We start from the raw sequence: 20,798 nt of genomic DNA, 5'->3' as shown, positions 1-20,798 counted from the left end.
TATTATCAATACATAAGCAGGGAGCGCACTGTAGGGAGATAACTTAACAATAATGAATGTCTGTTTACGAAACCAGCCAGATCGACAAACAGTCGAATTGATGTAATTGATGCAGATGAATTGATGTAAGTATCTGGCATCAACTGAGTAAAGATTGACAAACGGTGTCTACTTATGAATTAGTATAAATATATGTACATGTATACATATATACAATCTCAAAATCTGACATTTGTATATTCAGTTGTAGCAATTAAATTTTACCAACAGAAAGTCTGCATTTCACTGAATCGAAAAGCAAAACAGCCAATTTAAGAGGCAGCCAGCTAACCCATTCAGCCATACAGGCCATTTCTATATCTATGGAATAATAAAGTACATAGCCTTTACATCAGTTAACATAAACATAACAACCGAATGTGATGCCTAACGTCACTAGAGCTGGGTTCATGACGTACCTATTTTATTATAGTAGGTTTAGCAATATACTAGCTTCAAGATGTGGTATTTGTTTAGTTTTTCATGTAACAACTAACTGAATAATTACTAAGAATATCTCCTACAAAAACATTTATTATAGCTATTATTATAATTATAATCCTTATTCATTACTATTATTCATCATTTATTATCATTTAACATACAGGTTTACCACACTTCTACTCGTCACATAACAAAATATTTGAACATATTGCCCCATCCTAAAGTTGCTCACTTCCACAGTTGTGCTATATGTATTGAAATCCTCTGTAAAGTATGCCAAGAATAGTTGGTTTATTTGTAGTTGTCTCTCCACACATAGAAACAAGTATTGTTTTCTATTTCATGCCAACTGAAAGAAATAATTTAATACAGAAATCAGGGATTATTGATAACTAGTAATATTTAGTATTACTGAAAGCGGGATTGGATAGTGAGTTGAAATTTGTAACAGAAGTTTCGTGAACTGAAGTGTATGATAGTGGATGTAGTATGTTTGTGTCACGAAATAGAAAATAATGTTTGTAATCTATGTGGAAGGATGAATACTAATATTTTGAGCACAATTTACGTAGAGTTTTAAAACTTGTAACACAAATGTGGAAGTGAACCAGTTTTGATGAGGCAATATGTTCAAATAGTTTGTGATGTGATTGGTTGAAGTGTGGCAAGTCTATATGTTAAATAATAAGTACAGAATAATAGTAATGAAGAAAGATGGTAATTATAATGAATAAAAAAACTTGCTGCTATAAATGTTTTTGTTTGAACTGTCCTGAGTATTTATCCAATTGCATGAACAACTAAACAAATAGCAAGGCTTAAAGATGTAGTTGCGTCAAAAAATTCAATTTAATGAAATTAGGACTCATAAAAGGCTAAAACATCAGCTACAATTTGATGCCATTTTTGTCTTTGTAGACCAACCCTGTCCAGAGATATATGGGTTTGAATGAGGCTCTCTTTTAAAAAGCTCACGTTCCAGCGGGTGCCTATTTCGTGACGTCACAAGCAAGGTATCTGAAACGAAACCACGAGCAATAAATATGAGGTCGATTCGTTAGCCAATCATGCGTGCGAAATTTTTATATAGGCCCTAACAAATGTTATCACTCGTAAAACGCGTTGTCTGTGATCTCGAAGATTCTCCTAATTAGAGAATTCATTCTCATTACTCGCTACTGATTCAACGCGTTTCAACAATTACTAAGTTATACATAGTTTTAAAATGGCTTCAAGTTCGAGCAACCGCTACTCAGAGTTATCTGAGCAACTTTTAGTAAAAGATTAGAGTAGACAGCCTATGGCCAAAGCTGACAGGCGTCAGCAGCGTTTTGCTGCAGAAGAAGACAGAATGGAGGTAAATTAACTTAGAGTCTTCTATACTTTAGTAAATGTAATATTTTTTATAGTCATAAATACATATACTAATTAATAAAATGATAATTCTTTGCTATCTCCGATCATCGTTTCATAGCTTATCTGCCGTTTTACCTAGCTATAATATTTTTTTCGAATTTTCTTTGGTAAATTAGAGTCATGATTACAAATTATTTTCACTCGTAGGAAGTGGGTAAAATCGATTGATCATTGCAAATCTTTAATTTCCAGAACCAAAGCTTCGAATCGTTGGCTTGGCGTACTTGTGCCTTTATTAAATGTTTATTCGTTTTTAAAATTACACTCGCAATCTATTTAACTCCCAATTTGGAAGCTGTCAATAAATACGCTTTAGAATGACATATCTATGAACGACATATTTATTGCATCTACTTTGTTTACATTTACTTGTTTTACTGATTACAGAATGTTTATGTCGTCCCACCAGCCGAAAAAGCTTTGTCAGTGTGGAAACTGCCATAAAGGAGAAAGCAAGACTTGAATGCGTGCTGGATAAGCCATGATGTTTTGTTTGAGTTTGTTGCAGTAGATGAATTTGTCTTATTGTATCAGCTAATACTATGAGAGTGGCCACGACTTGATGAATATTTTTAATAAAAGCTTTATGCCGAGATGAAAATATTTTTGCTTGTAAAAATTATATAATAAAATAATATTGTTGAAGATAATGCAAAACATGATTTGCAGAATATTGTAGTGAATCGGATATGGTATATGTGTGTCCGCAGAACTGGAGAATGTGAGTTCAAATCCAGTTTGCAGCAGACTTCTCATCCTTAAAACTCTATCCCTGTCTATATTCTTTTCAAAGAGGTGGCTTGCTTATTCACTTATTTAGTATTCGGTAAGAATACTACTAGCAAGAAACTAGTACGTAGGCAATAGGTAATAGGCGACATAATGTGGGCCGGGCTTATGGGAGGCTGTATATCGTTTGTATGGGTAGCTGCAGAACTGTGCAGATACAAAGACCGCGTTCTACATAAGTGACTTGACAGAATTACCGTAGACAGGTAGAATTGGTAGTCGGTACCCAAATGTTTACACAACATTTGGAGAAAGTGAGTAGAACAAATTTTCAATTTTCGTTATTTGAGGCCTTTGAAACATTCATAACAATGCATCTGTAGCAGGATTTAAAATTTTATTCTAGCCAACACGAGCAAATACAAAATAAGATATATGCCAATAGAGCCGCGTAAGACTAGACTTTTATCGCAATTAGCCGATGTGAATACGAGAGATAGAGACAGGTTGCCAAACGTGTTACATCATTTTGGGCATGTCTGGGCACGTTTTGGTGGCCTGAGCGTTTTTACGGCGATCAGATTTTTTCGGTTTTAATCTTCAAATATCTTGACAATGCGATCGCGTAACACAACAAACAACATATCAACTGATAGAGAAAAAAAAATGCTTTCTTTTAAGATCAACTTAAATTTGACGCAACTACATCTTTTAAGCTAGTATATTGCTGGATATATAAGGATCACAAAATGTGGAGCCAGATCTAGGGTTGTTAGAAGTCACATAAGTCGTTATGTTCATTGTTTGTAATGACTATGTGCATGATTAATCCATCAATATGTAAGTAGCCAGTGTGGTTCAATGGGCTAGTTTGTTTACTCCTGTACTGGCTGTTCTGAGTTCCAAACCAGTGTGTTGCAGATTTTTAATTGGTAAAATTTAATTGCTACAATTGGATATAAATATGACAGTCTTTGAGATTTATATACATGTATACGCTAGAATCTTTTAGGTTTTATATTTACTGTATATATTTATATATAGTCTACTAGATACATTGATATATATATTTTTTCATCTTTATGTAGCCGAAATTTGGTGATCTTTGCTTGGTCGATGCCAGGTAATGACTTCAATTCATCAATACATAAACTGTTTGTCACTCACTCTGGCTTTATAAACATGCATTCATTATTGTGAAGTTGTCTCCTTACAGTGTAATACTTGCGTATATAGCGGTGACTGTTCTATAGCTATTACTCCATGGTTCTTATATAAACATATTGAAACATATTCAAATATGGTTCTTTGGCTATCGAAACCTGGTGTTCTGGCTATATTCTGGACTTGTAAGAAATGAGAAGCATCACTTCCAGCTTGCACGTATCACTATGTCCATTTAAAATTTCCTAACACTGATAATAAGTTACTTTATAGTGAATATCATGAATGAATAGATTGATACTGTTGGGCATATACTGATTGCCTTATAAATAAATTCATCACATAGCTGTTTTTATCTTCTAACTTTAAAAACATAAATAAAATACAACAGGAAACTAAAACAATTATTTTCCCGCTTAGCAGTTGTCTGGTTTGAAGCCTCCTTGTTGGTGTCAGTCTTATTCTTGGTAGTCGTCTTCTTCTTTGTTGGTGCTGGAGTTTGACCCTTGAAAACAGTAACACTACTTAACAACTGTGTGCTACACGCTTGCCAAACCATCACATGTACAACCTGTCAAGTAGGCATCCTTTCAGCACGCTGTTTGTTCTCTTGTTAACATTAGTTTATATTATTTCTTGTCTTTGGAGAGAGGATGGCAAAACTAAGGATGATATTCAAGTTATGAAGCTATTGATAGGATTGCTTTGCATATGACAAAAGTTTCTACCCGCCTTGTGTCAACTTCAGGTTTGGGCTCTTGTGGAAGTAGTTGCTGTTGTAGTAGTATTATTATCTGAAGAATTCGTATCGTTTTCCATGTTGCTTTCTAAACTTGATTATGCTTCAATAAATATACAGTTGTTGATAAACTGTCAGCCTGCAGTGGCGTGGCCCTAGGGCTATATGTAATTTTCATTCTCGCGAGAGCACACAATGCTTGAAATTAATTGGCCTCAGTTGTGCCACTCAACATCACAATGAAAATATATGGCTAGTGCATAATATCATTGAAAAAACATAATATGCTGCTTGGAATTTGAGCTATTTATTAAAGAAACAATATGTACATAGAGAGCTGATGACACTGATTCTTGTGTCATCTTCATCGGTTCTCTGAAGTTGTCTTACCTTCGCCTGCCTCTAGCGTCATTGTCGTAGTTGATAAATAAGTGGTAAGAGCACACAACACCGAATATGAAAATTGTGACGTGATAATTTACAACCTATAACATTGAGCATTACTGCCGTAAAGCTCTGGGGAAATCTTATAAACACCAACAAATGTCTATTTCACCATGTCAAACAATGGCTAATTTGAAAGCCAAGATATTGAAAAACCTGAATTAGCTGAAACAATACTGATATAATTGATGTGCTTTAAGTTAACTTGACACTTGATTTAGTTTGGAATATCTGTTCTTACAGGCTGCATAACTTGCTCCATACGGTAACCGTTGGTAATCAGCTTTGAAAATTGAGTTTAAAGACTATCAGGCAACACAAAATCTCAAGAACAACGAATGCTTAAGCATTTCTTATTAAATTTTTTGAGTTATCATCCCTTTCACTTGACAAACTGAAGACACATGATGTGGTAAGTTCTCACATGTTCTCAGTATGTTTTTAAATAACTACCGCCATGTTGCAATCTGCACTTTGTAGTAACCACACATTCTTTAGTCTAATAAAAGTAGTCTCTCACTTACAGAGTATTTCTATCATAGCAGTTATTATAGCAGCTGAGGCTTCTGTTCATTTTGTTATTGCAAATTAGTTTCCAATCAGAGATTTGTTATCATAATTGTGCTGTACAAGTTGTTTTAAAAAGTTATCAAGTATTAAGTTATTTGTTTTATATATAAGTTTTTCATTATTAACATATTTATCTAAAGTTTCAACTTAATGAAAAGGCAATCTCTACTTTAACAAACTGCCTGAGGTATGACTGTTTAAAATTACTTCTACTTTGTGCACATCTATGCAGATCAATTGAGAACTTGCCACAGAAGGCAACTCTTTTACTAATCAACTTTTACTGGTCGGGTCTGTTGGTACTAGAACAGCAAACCATCATAACAATGTGACAAGTGGCTGTCATATCAACTCATCAAGGCTAATTTTAATAATAACTAGTTATGCCAAGGCAGTCAATTAGTGCAGGTAATAGTGTGCTGGGCAATCAAGCTGAAAGTTTATTGTTCAAATTCTGTTGAAAGCATTTCTTTTCTATAACATTTCAGCAAGACTTCAGACATATAGCCGCACAAACAAACCTGCTTCTTATTATAGTAAAGATTATGGAATACACATTCATGTAGATATATGCCTCTTTGCCTCAAAAATAGGAGAGTCTAAGGCACTGATGATCCCACTTTTCAGGTCGGCGGCAACCTTGACTTTTAACATTTGACAGTTGGGGCAGGTCAGCACGAGATACGATACATATAAAAGAGTGTATTTATTAACGGCTCTTATGAAACAAATAGAAAATAATATTAAATATATTCAACAATTTTGTATGAAAGCTCTTTGCACATTCTTTTGATTTTGCTACATTTTGTAGGGAAATCTGGCTGTCTATGTGCAATAGGAGGAAAACTATAAAAGTAGATTGAGAGGCTGCTTGCTCCAACCCAGCGGACTACTGTGAACTTCCATTGGTAAAATGACCTTGTAGTGCTCTGCTGAACTGGGGCAATGGCAGCTGTGTTGAGCTCATCTACTGTCGTTGCAAGGGAAACTCTAACAACCGGTTTTATTAAAACTTAACAGCTACAACTCCATGAGATAGATTATGAGGCTATCTGCATTGTCTACAGGTTAAAATTAACTTTCACTTTATCAAGCAAAAAACTATCAACTCTTTGCAAAGACCACGCACCGTGTAGTGCGGCTCGCTACACCTTTTGTATATGGCCAAGAGTCACATGGTACGGCTTTAGTAGACTCTGTGTAAACTGATTCGGATTAGTGAGTAGTTGGTTAATTAATTAGCATATTGTGTCTGTAATTAAACAAATAGAAACTACTATCTACATGTGTTGAGCCAATAGAAAATGTGTTTACAACCCATCCTGCTTTCAGTTTCTTTTGGTAAAGACCTAATTTTTATAACAGTTTCTTCTTAACGATGCCCAGTTGTGTCAGACACATTACAATTAGAGATGTTTCACTAATTCTATATCTATGAGATTTTTATGTTGTATCTATGTTATCTATGGGGTCTCTATTGAACATTACTATTACTGAAATTGATTATTTTTAGCATTAAAAATAATGCCTTGAGCTATAAAGATATTGATAACTCATATAATATCGTATCGGACATGCTCACGGAAATTGTGAAAAAATAGCTTGAAAAAGGTTAGAGCTCATTCCGCAACAAATTTGTGACTAAATCGATATCAAAAAATAAATAATTATGTTTAGTACTGAAAGAGTTAATTAATAAATATTAACTATAATAAGTGCAGGGTATGTCTGAAGTCAAGGTAGAGTTTACGATGAAGTATTGCGCTGCACAGGATTCGAACTTGTGACATTCAGCTTAGTAGGCAGACACTGTATTACCTGCATCAATTTACCCTCTTTATCTGTGCTCTATCATAATACTGTATTATCTGTTACCATATCTGGATATCCTTGAATATGAATATCTACTAGTAAATACTCTAGTAGATATTGTAGATACTCTATAGCATATACTAGTAGATATTCATATTATATATAGGTGTTTCATGTGTTCATGTTATCATAGCAAGTTAACAGCTGAGACTTTATTCACTTTATTATAACAAATTTGCTTCATAGGTCATTATTAGGTTCTAAATTATGAACAAAGGGCTTTAGTTTTTATTTTCTAGTAATTGTCTTCACAAGTTATATTATTCTTTTTATTGCATTCAGAGTTTTGTTATAAAAATATGTTCTAAAAATTAATTTGAAAATTTAATGAAGTAGTAAGTTATTTGAGCTCTTTTTTATTAACATATTTTATTTATTTAAAGTTTTGATGCATTGGAAAACCATTTTCCACTTTAACAAACTGTCCACGGGTTGACTTATGATTTCTACAATGCGCACATCTATGCAAATCAATGTAAAACCAGCGACAGAAGGCAAGTCCTACTAACCAACTTTTACCATCAAACCTGTCGGTACTAGAACAGTAAACCATCATAGCAATGTGACTACTGGTTGTCATATGGGATCATTAAGGCTAATTTTATTAATAACTAGTTTTGCTAAGGCAGTCAATTGTGCAAATAATCAAGCGCTGGGCAGCCATGCTGAAGGGTGTGAGTTCAAATCCTGTTGAAAGAATTTTTTTATCTATAACATGCCAGCAAGACTTCAGACATACAGACACACAAGTGAACCCGGCACTTATTATAGTAAAAATAATGGAATACACATTCATGTAGATATACTTTACCAGCAGGAATGAGTGGCCGCTGTCTTAAAAATATGATTCTTCAGCGCAACGGTTGGTAAACTTTTTCAACCAGTGAGCCACCTTGACTTTCCAATTTTGACAGTTGGACAGGGTTAACACAAGATATGATAATTAGATAATTTACTAAGTTATGTAATAATAAGCCATCAAATGTTGCGGAGATAAAGTCAAAATTTTTTGAAGTTACCTGTAAGTACATCATGGTGTTCCCAAAACACACCCCAACCATATGTAAAATAATGAAGGTAGGAATAGCTGGAGTTGTCTCCTCGCTAGTGGATGCCTATAGATTTATTTTGTGCATATCTTTTAAAGCTTTTGCTCTCTGTTCTTATTTCTTTGCTAGCTGAGAACTCTCGTAGAACTTAAATAATCAACTTACTGTATTTAGACACAAGGAGTAACAATAAATAATATGAAATATTAGCTACATTATTTTATTAAACAACAGGAAGTAAAGAGCGACACGAAGCGTCTGATAACATTGTAAGATTTTGCTCACAATATTCACCATTGAGATAACCACATCTAGTTTCCTTTTGCTATGATTTATTCTTTATTCTAATTTACCAGCTCTTCACTAATACTTACTAATTATTAACAGTAAAATTTACTAGTAGATATATTTTAGTAAATTGAAATTAAAGTGTAGACCCAGAAGATTTCATCCTAACAATAATTCGCTGCCAGAAAATCTTTTGTTTTCACCCAACCAATTATCACACAAAAATTAACCTAAATCTTGACTGGTCAATAAATATCGAAAAACTATTTTCGGCTAATTGAAAATGTTTAAAAAAAGTGATATGGGCTTGTCAATAAATTCAGTGAAAAATTGACCAATTTTGAAAATGTTATCCGTTGTTACAGGCTCTGTCTGTTTTGTTCAGATTATTCTGACGGCTCAGAAAATATATAACTCATCATTGTATTGCGTATACTTTAGTTGTACCAAGCAATAGAAGTTAGGGGTTATTAAAGCGCTCTGGAGATTTTGTTTTCATGGTAATATTTTATTTGCTAATATTAAGCAAATTAAAGATGCCAACTGACTACAAATTATTTTATTCTACGTGTTACACTGTTCCAGATTATGGGAAACAGAAAAAATCAAAATATGTAAGTCGTCTATCTATAGTTAACTTACACAACTAGTAGCTTTTTAACTGTCACACGGCTAACTAAAAACATTGACAAATTACGCTAGCACCCATACTGTTCAAGTCTCAGAATTTTATTTTAAGTTATCTTAGCATTTGCCATGAAAGCTCCACAGAATGATTTTTAGGCTTCGAAGTTCAAAAGAATGGCTGTGGGATGGTTAGCTCTGTGACAGGTTAGTCGCGTGACACCCCCTAGGTTGGCATTCAGTTGCCTTCACAATTCAATTAAATCACATAATTAAACCTTGTTTGTGGCTAGTTAGCAAACAGCACTGATCCTTATGAGATTTCTATTCAATTCATGGTCTATAAAAATAAAAGCTCTTGTAATAGATTTTCAAGATCTGAACCTAAAAATTAATACACTACTGGAAGACTGGCTAACCAGCTCAAAATTGGTCAATTGATGATCAAAGGAGGTTTTATGAGTTGTGTAAAATGTTGCGTCATTACATGAAGACACAGTGCATGTGCTAAAAATCAGTATAACCTTGTTCATCATGAGACGCAGTCGACCCATGACCAATGCTGAAAAAGTGAGAGCTCACAAAGAGCATATAAAGAAGGATCCTGAAAAGTATGAAGATTTTAATAGAAAGAAAGCAGAACAATCAAAGATTTCTAGACAGAAGAGAAATTTTGATATGACAGAGGAAGAAGTGGAGCTACAAAGAGCTAACAACAGAGAACGAAAGCAAAAGCAGAGGGACCTGAAATGTAAAACTATGACAGTTAAACTTACACCAGGTATGTATTGATGGTGACAGCAAAAATAGAAACCTAGGAGAGTGTGGTAGCAAGTTAGTAATAAATCTCACAGGGATAATGTTTGGAGATTTGCAAACTGGAGTTGACCGTTCTATGGTGGTTGGTGTATTATTTGGAAAATATTTTTGATCATTGATTAATTTACATTTCAGGTCCTTCTCTCTTTGGCTCTGCATAGTCTGCTGGAAAGGCATTCAGGAAAGCAGAAGCAGCTCTACCAAAAAGTCCCAGAAAGTCAGCTCATGTACTCAGATGTCTCATTGATCAGTACGCTCCAGATGAGCCAAGCACAAGTTGCTCTTGCTCAAGAGGGCGGGAAGCACTTGGAAATGATATCATCAAAAAGGTCACTGACTTCTATGATAATGATGACATCACTAGGATGGCGCCAGGAAAAAAGGATTCTATCAAGGTCAATGGTGAGCTGGTCCAGAAACGCCATCTGTACAACAACATCAGTGAGATGTACGAGCTTCACAGAGCTGACAACCCCGACGATGTAGTCAGTCGGAGTAAGTTTGCAGCTCTTAGACCCACTCATGTGCTGCCATTCAACAAGGTTCCACACACTTTCTGTGTCTGTGCCATCCATGAAAACTTTCGATTTCTTGTTGAGGCTCTTAAAAGAACAGGAAATGATTTGCCAAGCACTGGAAGAGAACTGATTGACTCATGTGTATGCAGTATAAAAACCCCATCTGTATGATGATTGAAGGCACTTCATGTGTTGGTTGCAAGGGACCTGAAAAGGTCTACAACACCTCAAGCTTTTCAGAGATGGCACAACTTCAATGGTACAGCTGGTCAACAGTTGCAGGGAAAAGCTTAAAGACTCAACAGAATGGCACAGCAGGAGAAGCAATGAATGCACGCCGACAGCAATGGAAGGCCTATCTCAACCACTGCTGCTATAAAGATCACCAGTTCGAGCACTTTAACCAGAAAAGATCCAGCTTGGCTGATGATGACTGCATCATTCCAATGGATTTCTCGGAGAACTACCAAACTAGCTATCAAGATTAAATACAATCAGCTCACTTCACCTACAAACAAGTCACCATTTTCACTTGCTGTGTTTGGTTCGAAAGAAGCGTGAAATCTTATGCTGTGGTTTCTGACTACTTTCAACATGACAAGTATGCTGTGTTCACTTTCCTCGAGGCATTGATCTCTAAAGTAAAGCAGCAAAGTTCACGAGTTTCTTCACTCTATTTGTTCTCTGATGGCACTGCACCACAGTTCAAACAAAGATTCATACTCTCCAACCTCAATCACATCAAGCAGTCCAATGACCTCACCCATGTTGAGTAGAACATTTTTGCTACCTCTCATGGCAAAGGAGCAGTCGATGGTGTTGGTGGTAGTCTGAAGAGGCAGGTCTGGAGACTGGTGAAAACTAGAAGAGAGACAGTAGATGATGCGGCATCATTCTGTAGAGTTGCAAAAGCCCACTTCAACATAGAGATATTGGAAATAAATACTGCTGAGATCAACAGTAACAAAGACTTCCTTCACCAGCGCTGGGAGAACGTCAAAGGGCTACCAGCTTTGCAGAAAATACATCATGTTATGGCTAGCGGTAATGAATCAATGAGATACTCCACCGCTGCTGGAATGGACACAAAGCGCCATCTGTTCAAAGCTGACAGCAGACAAAGAGGAAACATGATTGATGAAGACATTGTTGATGACCTTTGATTGTGTAAAACACTAGTGTTATCAGCTATCTTATAAGTATCATAAATATAACTAAAGTATTGTGCCTTTTTTCTCTATATTTTGCACGGAGTATCACAGAAGTCACACGGTTAATTTTTAAAAGTCACATGGCTAACTGTTTTTAATTGAATTAATTTGAGAATCAAAATTGTTTGATCAAAACTAAAAATGGACTTATCTTTTTGAACACCTAATTGATGGTAAATTAGCAGTGATTTTACGATAGGGTGTTTCAATTCACAGAAATATTACATCAAACACAATGGCTCCTTTTAAGCAGAATTCTCTGGATCACGCGACTAACCTCTAATTACACATGGTATCTCTTTGATTTAACAATTGGCCTAAATCCAACTTAACAAAGCCCAAGATGACCTCAAAAACTAAGTAAAATTGTTCAAAAATTATAAAATCAGAATATTTTAAATGAATTTATTGCTAGGAAACTCATGCAAAAGTCACACGACTAATTATAGACAAGCCCAAATGTAGTTTGAATTTTTTCAACTTGCAGAGTATTGTATGATTGAGACAATCAATTGAATTTAGATTGAGTGTGATTGCATCTTCTGAGACAGTACAAGCTTGCAGCTGCCATATAAACGATGAAAAATGAGTCATGCACATTTTAAAGATGTAATTGCGTCAAAAATGAAATTAGGACCCATAAAAGGCTAAAACATCAGCTACAATTTGATGCCATTTTTGTTATTGTAGACCAACCCTGTCCAGAGATATATGCGTTTGAATGAGGCCCTCTTTTAAAAAGCTCACGTTCCAGCGAGTGGCAATTTCGTGACGTCACAAGCTTGTTATCTGAAACGAAACCACAAGCGATAAATATGAGGTCGATTCGTTAGCCAATCATGCGTGCGAAATTTTTATATAGGCCGTAATAAATGTTATTACTCGTAAAACGCGTTGTCTGTGATCTCGAAGATTCTCCTAAGTAGATCTCATTACTCATTACTGATTCAACGCGTTTCAACAATTACTAAGTTATACATAGTTTTAAAATGGCTTCAAGTTCGAGCGACCGCTACTCAGAGTTATCTGAGCAACTTTTAGTAAAAGATTATGAGTAGACAGCCTATGGCCAAAGCTGACAGGCGTCAGCAGCGTTTTGCTGCAGAAGAAGACAGAATGGAGGTAAAATAACTTAGAGTCTTCTATACTTTAGTAAATGTAATATTTTTTATAGTCATAAATACATATACTAATTAATAAAATGATAATTCTTTGCTATCTCCAATCATCGTTTCATAGCTTATCTGCCGTTTTACCTAGCTGTAATATTTTTTTCGAATTTTCGTTGGTAAATTAGAGTCATGATTACAAATTATTTTCACCCGTAGGAAGTGGGTAAAATCGATTGATCATTACAAATCTTTAATTTCCAGAACCAAAGCTTCGAATCGTTGGCTTGGCGTACTTGTGCCTTTATTAAATGTTTATTCGTTTTTAAAATTACACTCGCAATCTATTTAACTCCCAATTTGGAAGCTGTCAATAGATATGCTTTAGAATGACATATATTTATTGCATTTTTTTTACTGATTACAGAATGTTTATGTCGTCCCACCAGCCGAAAAAGCTTTGTCAGTGTGGAAACTGCCATAAAGTGGAAAGAGAGACTTGAATGCGTGCTGCATAAGCCATGATGTTTTGTTTGAGTTTGTTGCAGTAGATGAATTTGTCTTATTGTATCAGCTAATACTATCTGAGTGGCCACGACTTGATGAATATTTTTAATAAAAGTTTTATGCCGAGATGAAAATATTTTTGCTTGTAAAAATTATATAATAAAATAATATTGTTGAAGATAATGCAAAACATGATTTGCAGAATATTGTAGTGTATCGGATATGGTATATGGGTGTCCGCAGAACTGGAGAATGTGAGTTCAAATCCAGTTTGCAGCAGACTTCTCATTCTTAAAACTATATCCCTGTCTATATTCTTTTCAAAGAGGTGGCTTGCTTATTTCACTTATCTAGTATTCGGTAAGAATACTACTAGCAAGAAACGAGTACGTAGGTAATAGGCGACATAATGTATATCGTTTGTATGGGTAGATGCAGAACTGTGCCGATACAAAGACCGCGTTCTACAAAAGTGACTTGACAGAATTACCGTAGACCGGTAGAATTGATAGTCGGTACCCAAATGTTTACACAACATTTGGAGAAAGTGAGTAGAACAAATTTTCAATTTTCGTTATTTGAGGCCTTTTAAACATTCATAATAATGCATCTGTAGCAGGATTTAAAATTTTATTCTAGCCAACATGAGCAAATACAAAATAAGATATATGCCATTAGAGCCGCGTAAGACTAGACTTTTATCGCAAATAGCCGATGTGAATACGAGAGATAGAGACAGGTTGCCAAACGCGTGACATCATTTTTGGCGAGGCTGGGCACGTTTTTGTGGCCTGAGCGTTTTTACGGCGATCAGATTTTTTCGGTTTTAATCTTCAAATATATTGGCAATGCGATCGCGTAACACAACAAACAACATATCAACTGATAGAGAAAAAAAAATGCTTTCTTTTAAGATCAACTTAAATTTTGACGCAACCACATCTTTAACCGCGATCAAATTTTGTCAATTTTAATCATGAAATATCCTGGCAGTCAGATCACTTAAAACATCAACAACAATTCAAATGAACGATTCCATTGCTTTTAGATGAAAACTCCTAAAATTTTGTCCAAGTTCATCTCTGATTTTTAACACTAATGAAAATGTCTTTGGTTGCTATATCTAAAACACGAGCTGACAAATCCCGTTAAGTCAAACGTTGTCAGAAATTCTTTAATGTTTTTTTTTTCTTTGTAGACCAAAGCCGCGTGTGAAGAGGCCTGCCCACCTACAGTTATTACTAAAATATATGTACCTGTTGAGACTTGTCAGCTGTCACTGGTGGCAGGACTGTGCAGGGATAACTTAAGATCATGGAGAATATAGACAGGGAATATGTAGTATCTATATACTGAGGTTGTGAAGGGAATGAAAATAGATTCTAGTGTTTAAAATGATTGAAATGAGAACTGTTTAGTATTGTAAACAATTCAATATTTACTATAATAAGAGTTGTCTCTGTCTGTTCAAAGCCATGCTGAGAGCATTACGAAAAAGGATTCCTCACATGGCATTAGAAACTAAATATTTGACTCCTCAACTAAGATTGCTATCATCTGTGTCACTTAACCAATTGGTTGTAATCTGGAATAATTGTACACATACTTATTACATGTGACAACCTTTCATGGTGCATGGGACTGTCGATGTACCAGTTTGTGACCATTGTTTCATGCCTGTTTCTGATTTTGAGGCGAGTACCAAAAATATCATACTTCATAGTAATCCCCTTGTAGTATGAACAATAAAGCATTTATCTCCCTTGTTACATTGTTTTGTTAATTGCTGTAATTTGATTGAGCTGGTTCAAACAATGCTAACAGAAGATGGTCATGAGGATGTTAAATCTACTTACTGTGAGATTTAGTGGTAGAAAGGAGGTGATTCGGTACGTACGTATGTACTTATGTTCATGAGCTGTAAGAGATTGTCATGTGTAATAATTAGGTGCACAAATATTCTTAAATGTGGAAAGGTGGTTGATTCGTGCAGATGGTAGTAGTCTGAACCTCTAAGTTTGATTCCCTCGCTGCTGATTCTCTATCTTGTCTCTCATCGATAGCTGCAAGCTTATGGGCTACTATATAATGAGCAATGTTTACGCTTGCTTCTATAATCATTGTTAAACATTTGCATTTGGCGAGTCCAACTTTTACATTTTACATAGTTTAAATACTCCCCTTGCTGAACTTGGAGATGAGTTAGTCATTTATTCGAAATGAAATGGTTGGACATTAAATGTATTATTGAGGTTCTCTTAATCACTTTTCATTCATAACTTTTTCCATCAAGTCTACTTATTGATATTTTAAACATATAAATATAGTATTCAAACAAGCATACATATGGTATTTTATAATTTAAAATCTTAAAAAACATGCATTTTTTATTTCAAAATGTTTTCATATTTTATATTACAACCAAAAGATACAAACTATAAATTGCAGTATGTATGCTACAGAGTGAACTGTGATGTCAAGGGTTAGTTGTTGTGCTCTCAGGTTCATGTAGTTTATTGCTGGAAATTAGCAGCTAGGTATTCAATTGGTAGTCAACCCCTGTAGTAGCTAATTATAATCTAAAATAGGCTACAGACTCAATTTGTGTTACAAACTTTAAGAATGCTGAGCAAGCTGAAAATGTACTGGAGATGTAAAAGATGAAGAGTGTTTGACTCAGACCCTGACACGATGTAGACGGCCTTGCAGTGACCTTAAAATAATTCCTCGCTACAAATCTGCTAAATCAAAACTAACAATATTCAAGTATTTTTGTATTTTAGCAGTAGATAAACTACAGTAATACTTCAACTTACGAGTGCTCCAACGTACGAGAGACTTGAGATACGAGCCAGCTTTTAAGCAAGTTTTAGCACTAACATACGAGCCATGTTTGAGATACGAGCACGTGAGTCAGTTGCCAAGTATGCCGGAGGTGTTTTATGAGAACAGCATCACTCTGTATTTTTCAACTTCTCAGGTTATACTTTTGTACCGTGTTTTTTGTGCGATTTTCAGTGCAGAATTATGTGAATTAAAAGTACTCTGCGTTGACCGAAAGTTTGCCAGTAAAATGAAAGATAATGCAAAGAAAAAGCGAATGATAACAGTTGATATTAAACGGAAAATTATTGAAAAATATGCAAAATGTGTATGCGTGATTGAACTAGCTCAACAATATGACAGAAATACTTCCACAATTATCAAACCGAAGGATTATATTCAGGGCATTTAGTTTGCAAAAGGACTGGCCATAGTTTCTAAACGGCGCAGCGATCTTCATAACCGCTGATGGAGAGACCGCTGAGGCATTGGATAAACAATTGGCCGGTGACAGCGTAACTAAAGGCCCGTTCACACTATCGCTCAAATCGACGTTCAGCGATGGGCTGTGGGATGCGATGACGTCATTTTGCGATGAGCGGTCAACGCAATCGCTGCTAGCGACGATGCGATGGACTTTCAACACGTTGAACTTTGACACCGATGATCGCAACTATCTGCATATTGATTGGCTGTTTGCGGACGACATCGAATACAATTTCAACAATTGTCATGGTCAAGGTCATTTAGCAAGCATGGCAAACAAGTATGCCCGCGACGAATTAATAATCAGCTATGTTAAAGATTATCTATGTTTGTACGACTTCACCTTCTTATAAAAAATCCAAAAGCATTAAAACCAATGCGTTTAATCAGATAGCTGCACAGATGAGCCAGCAGCTCGGCAAAACTGAAGATGGTTAGTACGCAAGTATTGTCTGCGAATATTGCTTTCACCAGATAATATATAAAATCATTAAATATTTTGTTTTGAGTTTGGGCTGTTGCACAAAGGATATAAAACAGTTGTGTATGATACCCCGATACTTACTATTATTCATGCTGTTAATATTTTGCAGGTATCAGTATCCAAAAGCGTTGGAAAGACATAAGGGATACGTTTTCCTCGTACATGCGGAAAGAAGTAAACGCCAAAAAGAGTGGCAGCGGGCGAGGACCAAATGTAACATGGCCACTATGGGAACACCTTCAATGGTTACGAGATTACAACAAAAAAAGATTGTAAGTTAATATATATCGTTTAGTTTTTATAAGTTTCGGTTTAAAAAATTGTGGTCATTGTTTGTAGTTCAATTGTTTTTCAACTTGATTATAGGACACAGAGTAACTACCAAACAATGTCACAAGCAATAGATGCCCCTTGCTCTGAATCAGCTCCAATAGAGAGCATTGAGTGCTGTTCCACCTCAGCCTACTTAAACAGCCCTCCTGCTGCCTCACCTTCAACTTCACAAACTATGCGAGATATGCCACCTACTAAAAGAAGGAGGCCTGCAGAAACGGCCGAAGATCCATTTCAGTAAGCATACGTAAAATACTAAAAGTTGGCAAGTATGCGTAATTAATGGGATCCTTGTAAACGAACTCACATGCACAACACTGTCCGATTTTACAGATTGCAACTCCAAGCAATTTCTACGAGAGTACAAGAAAGAATTGCGCGAGAAGAGCAAGAAAAAGACATTAGTTATCACTTTGGAATGGAGGTTGCGGGATACATAAGAAAAATGACACCATCAAAAGCACTCCGAACAAAAATAAAAATCATGCAAGTAATCGCTAATGAAGGAGTTGATGGAGTTGACGAAAGTGATGATGAAGCACATCCAGCGTCATATTTAAATATGCTCAACTCTAACTAGAATATTTTATATACATTTATATTTAGGCAATAATGATGGGACAATTAGATTTATTTGATGCCAACTACACATGCACATTTGCTCTTATTAAAAAATTCTTTAAATTAATCGATGCAGTATTTTCTTGGCTTTCAGGTAATATAAAATTTACTGCTTTCAAAATAGTAGTTCAGGAGCTATTATAGGCAACATGCATAAATGATGGGACACCACAAATGTCCCATCATTTACACATGTTGCACTTCATAGTTCCGGAACTATTATTTTGAAAGCAGTAAATTTTATATGATTTGAAAGCCAAGAAAATACTGCATCGATTAATTAAAATGATTTTTAATAAGAGCAAATGAGCATGTGTAGTTGGCATCAAATAACTCTGAATGTCCCATCAGTATTTATGAACACGCTTATTTATTCAAGGAGTCAACTATCTAATAATATATATACAACGATATAAAATATTAACTGTCTAATTTGTACGGTGTAAAACATGATGCTCTTGATAATCAAGCCTGCCGCTGTTGCAGTTAAAGTACTGCATAAAAGAGTTCCTCATATCGATTGCATAAGTTGCTGAATTCCTAGGTGCAGGTTGTCTAACTTCATCTAAGGCCGTTCCTGAATTTCTCCATAGGCCTAGCTCATCATCTGTGTTGGTGTATCCTGTTGGCATATAATGCGCTGGTTCACGACTCTGCAGCAGATTGTGCAGCACGCACAGAGCACGCACGATGGTAGATACTCTCTCTGGCTGTCCTATCATTGTTCGCTGAAGAACACGCCATCTAGAACTTAGTACACCTGAAACATTACAGCATACCTTGTGAAATCATGTTATTTAAAGTTAATAACTTTTTTTTTCCAAAAACCAAACAAAAACTTTAGGTGATGAAAACTAGCTTACCGAAAGCATTTTCAATTGTTCGCCGCGCTCGAGAAAGCCTGTAATTGTAAACCCGTTGTTGATTAGTAATTGCACGTCCAGGGAATGGTCTCACAAGCCATGTTTTTAATGGAAAGGCTTCGTCACCAACAAAGCAATATGACAGTGCATTTGGGTATCCTTGGATGTGTTCGTCTCCAGGTATTGCCATGGTACCTGCGCATTGACACAAATATTGAACAATTACGTTACATTAATTATATTAGCAAACATGTATTCGAGGTTGCCAATTGAACATTACTGCACATCACCATCTATGTAGCATAATACAGCATCTTCACATTTTCTTTCATACCGTGTTTTATATACTTGTCATTCATAAGAGCAGTTCCAAAGGAACACGTTTCGAACACACCAGCATTGCTCCACCGTCCAGCCTGTCCTACATCAATGAGTGTAAATTTTAAATTAGCGTCACATGCTGCCATTAAATTGAGAGAGTGAAACTCTTTATAATTGTAGTATTCTGAGCCAGCTGCTGGTGGACATTGCATTCTGATGTGTTTGCCATCAATGGCTCCCAGGCAGTGGGGAAAGTTCCAATGTTCTTCAAACCTGAAATAAAAACAAATCAACCCTCTCAGTTATACTTTTTTAATATAACTTTAGCTATACTTTTTTAATAATTTTAAGTTGAACATTCATTCTTGTCGCCTACCCACCCTTTGGCTATTCCTTTCCAATCATCAAGTGTTTGAGGAGGTTTCAAGTATAGTGGCATTAGGACATCCCACAGGGCATTGCAGGTTTCATGGATGATCATGCTTACAGTGGATTTGCCGATTCTCCAATGATATTTAATCGAGTTAAATGAGCAGCCTTCTGCCAAGTAGTGCAATGTCACTGCCAGTCTCATATTAGCGGGAATAGATTCTCGCAGATGAGTATCCTGCTTTTCTATTCTATAACAAAATTTTAAACATAAATTCTACGTAATACTCATTTCTATAAACAATATTGCGTACTTAGGCGATTCGTAGCCAATAACGTTATAAACTCACCTATGCTTGATCTTGCTAAGAATATAATCAAATGTGTTCCTTGTCATACGAAAATATTGAAGATGGCAGTAGGCTGGATTGGTACCTCCTCTCAACTCCGGCAATAAATTGTAGTACAATCCTTTTTTTGTTCGTTTTCCTACGATTTATTAACGGAATTTCCCAATACATCCTTTTGCTAGCTCGTTTATTAAGCTGATGCTGATCATAGCACAACATCAATGCTGTGAGCTCAAGTTGAACTAGTTCCCAAAACATGCTGCTTTTGTGATTCCGTGAAGATCTGCGTAATAATAAACAGCAAAAATAAAAACGGACTCGCGATATCAGGAATGCTCGTTCGTAATTTCTATTGGTTGTTGGTAGCGATCAGCCACAGTTGATCGCTCGCAGTGTGAACACCTAATCGTTGATGATGACGTATTCACAGGCCATCGCTAATCGCTAAGCGTCTATTTGAGCGATAGTGTGAACGGGCCTTAAAACGATGCTATATGAAAAGGCCGGTGCTATCTAGCAAAACTATAAAAATAGACATTCGGACGAGTTGGCTAGTAGTCGTGCAGTAACCTTTTGTGACGACACCGGCGTTCGTCCTAATTGCAA

General features: G+C 35.7%; 1 protein-coding gene across 1 annotated transcript; it reads right to left on the bottom strand.

Annotated features, from left to right (window-relative positions):
- Window positions 1-18,717: 18,717 nt before the first annotated feature.
- LOC137398161 (uncharacterized) lies at window positions 18,718-20,239 on the bottom strand. The gene is made up of 5 exons (XM_068084266.1): window positions 20,193-20,239; window positions 19,854-20,093; window positions 19,547-19,746; window positions 19,153-19,347; window positions 18,718-19,049 (listed from the first exon to the last, which is right to left on the bottom strand). The coding sequence occupies exons 1-5, from the start codon at window positions 20,237-20,239 to the stop codon at window positions 18,718-18,720; spliced, it is 1,014 nt and encodes a 337-aa protein (XP_067940367.1).
- Window positions 20,240-20,798: the final 559 nt, after the last annotated feature.

The sequence above is a fragment of the Watersipora subatra genome, chromosome 6 (genome assembly GCF_963576615.1).
Source record: "Watersipora subatra chromosome 6, tzWatSuba1.1, whole genome shotgun sequence".
In the NCBI taxonomy this organism is placed as follows: Eukaryota; Metazoa; Bryozoa; class Gymnolaemata; order Cheilostomatida; family Watersiporidae; genus Watersipora; species Watersipora subatra.
This window is presented reverse-complemented; position numbering and strand designations above follow the sequence as displayed.